Source organism: Podarcis muralis, chromosome 4, assembly GCF_964188315.1.
Source record: "Podarcis muralis chromosome 4, rPodMur119.hap1.1, whole genome shotgun sequence".
Classification (NCBI taxonomy): Eukaryota; Metazoa; Chordata; class Lepidosauria; order Squamata; family Lacertidae; genus Podarcis; species Podarcis muralis.
Window position 1 is genome coordinate 25,058,516 of NC_135658.1, and position 6,000 is coordinate 25,064,515.

At 46.5% G+C, this 6,000-nt stretch overlaps 1 protein-coding gene across 2 annotated transcripts in view; it reads right to left on the reverse strand.

Moving 5' to 3' along the window:
- The window catches only part of ZDHHC20 (zDHHC palmitoyltransferase 20), a 40,647-nt gene extending 38,983 nt beyond the window's left edge, over positions 1–1,664 (reverse strand). The window contains exon 1 of one of the 2 annotated variants that reach the window (XM_028726316.2): positions 973–1,664. In XM_028726316.2, the coding sequence (XP_028582149.2) occupies positions 973–1,135 (163 nt within the window). In that variant the 5' untranslated portion in view covers positions 1,136–1,664. The remainder of the gene's footprint in view (positions 1–972) is intronic. The other variant, XM_028726317.2, reaches the window with a different exon arrangement.
- Positions 1,665–6,000: the final 4,336 nt, after the last annotated feature.

Genomic DNA, 6,000 nt, shown 5'->3' on the forward strand with positions numbered 1-6,000 from the left:
AGAAGCACAATGAAGCACTGCAGGAGTGCTAAAGGACTGCTGCTCCTGCCCGCAAGCTCTCCTCTAAAATTTTGTCCAACGAAAGGGACTCACAGGAACATTTTAGCATCAACCAAAGCTCCATAGGGTCATGGTTAATGGCAGCCTCAAATGAATTAAAACTGAAGCAAAAACTTACAGGGAAGAGTGAAAACCCAAGGATTTTAGCATAGCGCAATGTTCAGTAACACCAGCATTTGCCTACTAACAAACACACATCAGTTAAAGAGCAAGTCCCACAAAACCTAAAGCGTCCAAGATTTTAACACTCGACATGGGCTTCTTCAGGCTTCAAACCTATGCACAACTTCTGATGATTGACACCAAACAGGGGCTTATTTAGGCTACAATCTGAACACAAGGGTGCTTTCAAGGAAACGTGCATGGAATAGCACTGCTCCGTCCTAGAAATACCCTGTTGCATTCACAAATCAGAGCTGCAAAAGGGTGGATTTCCTCCTTCGGCTCCCTTCAGCGCCCAGCCACTTTAACAACCCGAAGTGCAGAGAGAGAGAGCGAGTGTGTGGTGCTTGCTACTACCCCTTTCCAGATTCATAAACGCAGCAGACCACCCAGGACAGACCCTGTGCATATGGCAGTGCCAGATACCAGGGCGAAAAAGAGGCAACAGGTCTCCCCAATACCCTTTAGCCACGAATAACCGCTGCTGCTGGGCTGAGCACCTCAGGGCTGCTGCTCAGCAGGGAGGAAGTAACGAGGCAGGCGGTGGCTGATTTGGGGAAGGAGGAAGCGCAAGACTTGCCTTGCCACCATTAACGTTTGATGGACTTAATGTTCATTTTTTGTGGTGGTGGAGAAGAAGAGGGCCTCCACCCGAAACTCACCCCGCCGCCAAACCCCCATGACAGCGGCGGTTTCAGGGGCATCCCAGGAAGCGCCTTTCCTGAGCCCGCCCAGCCCGCTTCTACTCACACAAGCACAGCTCCACCACGTAGGCGTAGTAGGACCAGGCCACGACCAGGGCGATGAAGACCACGGGCACCCACGCCAGCACCTTCTGGCAGCACTTGAGGACGTGCGACGGCGCCATCTTCCCCGCCGTCGAGCCTCCGCCGCCGCCGCCCGCAGGAGCCATCTGCGCCGCCGCTGCTGCTGCTCCCACCGCCTGGAACCGCCTCTCGGCTCTCCGCTGCGGCGAAGCCTCCTCGGCCCGCCCGCCTTGCCAGCCAGCCACCCCCGCCCGCCCGCCCGCCTGCTAAGGGGGCAGGGCCGGCCGGCCTCCTCTGCGCTGCGACTCCGGAGGGCGGGAAGAAGAAGAAGAAGAGGCGCCTTCGCTGCCCTCACGGAACAAAATCCCGACAGGGAAGCGGGAGAGGGCGGCGCGGCGAGGCGAGGGAAGGAGACGCAGGGCTCCTGAGGCGGACGGAGGACGCCTCCCCCGCACGCTTCCCTCACAGGCTTCCTTGCACTTCAGAGCGGCTGCCCTCCTCGGCCGCCGCCGTCTCCCCTCGCGCAAAAAGGCCGCCTCGGCTTCCCGAGACCTCCGCTTCTTGTCAAGGTCACGGGGGGGGGGGGCGAGGCAGCTCCGCGGAAAAAGCGCTCCCGCCCTCGGCTCTGCAGTCCTCCTTCGCAGCCCAGGGAAGCCCACCCTTCTTCGGGGTCGTCGGAAGAGGCATTCGTGCACACGACACCACTCAACCACATCCTGGCTTAGTGATCACAAGATGCGGGGAAAGAGATTTCGAGCCTCGCTGGTCCTGAATTTGCGCTTCAGCGGATGCTTCGCCTCAAGCGGAGGGAATGAGGTCCCTTCGCCCCCACCCCAATAAAATGTTTGAAGGGGCTGCTCCCCCCGCCCCAGTTGATGGGCACTGCCATTCAAATGGTATTTGAGAGCCGTCTGATGTGATCAATTATGTGTGGTGGGGCTTACCTGCTCTCCCCCCCCCCCCAATATTTCATTCAACTGACCCCTGACCCCAAGTCTTTCATTTTGTGGGTGCGTCTGAAATAGATCCTAGCTATTCTGATGAACAGAATTCATCATTCACCTGTCAAGGAAGTCTGAAAGGTTTTTCAAGCTATGGCCAACTAGCTCCATTCAAATGGTACCATGGAAAGATCGTGGAATAGTCAATAGTGCCTGTGTTTGGCCCTGAGCACTTTATTCCACACACGCACAACCCATGGCTGTTCTATTCAGATGTTCTCTTCTCCGCGCTATGGAGCTTGCCCCTCAGTCCCCCACCAAGAGTGGGAGGGCAGTGGAGAGGGTGAGATTTGAGTGTTCCTAAAATAAATTGGTTTGAGATTGAGGGGCAAATTGTCAAGAGGCCCCTGCCTAGGACCTGTGATTTTCACAACCCTGTTCTGATTTTGACAATGCCAGCTAAGGTAGAAAGAAACCAATGTTTTCTTTTTCTCCTAGCTGTGGTTAATGAATTTTCATCCCTTGCTACCCTCATCCAAATTCAAAAGCAGGCTGACAGCTGAATCAGGTGAGGCTAAAACTGACAGACTTATGCTTTGCTTCACAGGGCTTTGCACACCCATCACACTGGAAGTTTTACATTTTATGTATTTTAGCAGGCAGCTAAAATTCTCCATAAAGTCTTCTTACTACTTAGTTTCATATTGAACATTAATTCAAAGAATAAGCTCATGCACGTTAAAAGATAATAGTTACAGAGAGAAATAAAATACAAATGAGCATAATGGATTAGACTAGTTTATTCTTGCTATAGTTAGACACCACACATAAATTCACTTGTACATCCCCATCTATGCCTATTAAATTTCAAGCGCTTTTTCAGATCTGCTGCAATGAATTTAACAAGTTCTACGTGTGACATACTTGCTCTGACTGAACAGTAAATCTATTAATTTCTCATGATTCCCCTCTGAACTTTAACAATAATAGTAGAATACATTTGCATTGTACTTTCATATACATTTCACACTGCAGCAAAAAAAAGAAAGAAAGAAAAAAAAGAAAGAAATGTGTAAGAGTCTTCACTTCTGCTAAAAATATTCACCCTAGGAATAAGACACAGTTGCAGAGTTTGACGACAGGAGAATGGGCCTTTTCAGTAGTGGTTCCACATTTGTGGAATGCTCTTCCCAGGGAAGCATGCCTGGTGCCATAACAGCCTGATTTTTGGCACAAGGCAAAAACATTTTTGTACCCCCAGGTTTATAGTCTTTATTATTTTATTTTTATGGTGTACATTGCTTTGAGGCACTTGAGTACAAAAATGTGAATAACGTAATAAAAAATAATCACCTGGTAGCGTACACACACCATTTGCATATCAGAAATTAGAATAGCATCCTCTGTGTATCATAAGATGGCACAACACCTTGGCCAGCCTTACTGGAAAGAAGTGGTCTCATCTTCAAAGAAGCTGCAGCCCTGTTCAAAATATAAATTAAGCAGTAAAGGGACCAAAATACATCTTTGCTGGACTCCCTTTGGGACTGGAGTCTTAGCTGATAGTTGACAATTGGCTCCTATCTTAGCTTTCAAGGTCGTGTCGGTATACAAATTCCTCATGCAGTTCAAAAGCTTAGTATTGGTACCCTAGCAGACCGGTCTGGTCCATAGCCAGTTATGAGGTACTGAGTCAAATTCTCCTCTTACAACATCAGAAAGGCAAGATTATGTTACTAAAATAAGAGTTAGGTATGTGCTTTGACTTGTAAACCAGAAATAGTTTATTAAGTATTCTGTCAAGACCCCCTACACTTTCCAGTCTGATATAAAATAAATGTGAGAACCATTGCCTTAGATCAGTCTTCAACCTTTTCAGACCCAGGGTCCCATCTTTGACCAAAAAACATGTGTTTGGGGACCCTTTTCTTAATCTTTTACCATATATTCTATGGTGGAAGCACTCCTGTTGTGACTTACGGTACCCTGGATCAGGCTGTGACCTGATAGGAAGTCCTGACCTACCAGTTGAAGAGCAACGGCTTTTAACAGCAGGGGCCCTCCAGATGTTTTGACTTATGCCTCGCATGACCCCCAATATCATATTGCTTTGCCCGCTACTGGCATGTGGCTCCCACAAGGTTGCTCATGAGGCAATGTGGCCCTCAGGCTTAAAATGTTCCCTACAACTGCTTTGCACACGCGCGCACACACAGCCCTTTCTTTTTAGCTGAGGTGGGTAGGTATATTCAAGTTTATAGCACAGCAGCAGTTTGCCCATATACAACACTATCTTAGATAGAAAGAAATATGCCGCTTATTTGGTGCTGGGGTGTGTGTGCAGCTAAAGCAATTTTGGATCTCATGGGCCTTTGGAATAGGCGCCATCCAACAGAATGTGACCAAATATTTATTCTCTATCACCCCACAGACATTTTAGGCCACACTATTTTTTTAGTGCCTAATCAATTTTTACAATTCACAATAACTGTTGGAATTGGTCCTCTTAATTTTACAAACTATTGGCCTGTCGTATTAAAGGTTACTATTGCAGTCTCGAGAAAAAGAGGCCTCTTTCGTGCTTAACACAGCTTTAATGCAGATTAGATATCTGAGAGTAGATGTAAGGGATCTCTACAAATTATTTGGGATGCATTTAAGGCTTTTTTTGAGAGAGAGAATCATTATGCACACCTCGTATAAATGAAAAGACAACGAATCTGAACTATTTATTTTGGAAACTCTTTGGCTATAATGTAGAACCAGGTTTGCAACACCAGATTTATAATAAAATTAAGCACTAGGAAAGCAAACGGGCCAGTAAACTTCCAGATTTCTGCTTGAAACAGCAGAAGTCCAAGAATATTACTCTAATGCATAATAATAACAATAATAATAATAATATTTATTATTTATACCCCGCCCATCTGGCTGGGCTACCCCAGCCACTCTGGGCGGCTTCCAACAAAATATTAAAATACCGTAATACATCAAACATTAAAAGCTTCCCTAAACAGGGCTGCCTTAAGATGTCTTCTAAAAGTCTGGTAGTTGCTGTTCTCTTTGACATCTGGTGGGAGGGCGTTCCACAGGGAGGGCGCCACTACCAAGAAGGCCCTCTGTCTGGTTCCCTGTAGTTTGGCTTCTCGCAGTGAGGGAACCGCCAGAAGGCCCTCTGCACTGGACCTCAGTGTCTGGGTAGAACGATGGGTGTGGAGACGCTCCTTCAGATATACTGGACCGAGGCATGATGCTAGAGGGGCAGATTCTTATAATGCCAAAAAGCATTTAGACACAATTTAACAAATTTTATAAATTTACCTGGCTGATAGCAATCCTGCTAGGACAGAAATACAGAACTCGCTTGATACTTTGGCTTCCCTGTACTACATGTATCAACAAACTTTTGCCGCATTCATAAGTAGACATAGGAACAAAATATAGAATTGAAAATGGTAATAAAACTTTCTCGACTAGATGATTTTAATATGGAACAGTATAAAGCATTTAAGGGGTAGATTATCCACCTTGCATGCAGAAGGTCCCAGGTTCAATCCTAGCATCTCCAGGTAGGCTGGGAATGTCTCAAATCTGGAGAGGCGCAGCCAGTCAGTGTAATGACTCACTATAGGGCAGCTTCCCATGTTTGAATTAAATATTGCTTTGTCCATCAAAGTTGTATTTCCCTTGGAAGGCTAGGAAATCCCAGTTTCATCCCTCACTTACTTAGTGTGTTCCTATTTTCAAGAGTGGAGCCTATTTATTGTAGACCTGTTTACTGAATATGTACACCTGTTTTAATTCTAGTGTCTCAGTCTTAATGGCAGATATCACTGCCGGTGGTTGTGTGTGTGTTTCTTGTGTGTCTTTCAACAGAAGTATTCATGTTCATACTTGAAGCACACACCACCATCTTGAACATGCACACCAACTTGTTCCTGTATCTCAAAAACTCAAGGCAAATACAGTAATGGGGTTCTCCAATGGTGTTAACATTTCCCATGTTCCACTTGAAAAAGTGTGCCGAGGTTGAGCTCATACTGGAACGAAATGTAGTATTCTGTCCTGTA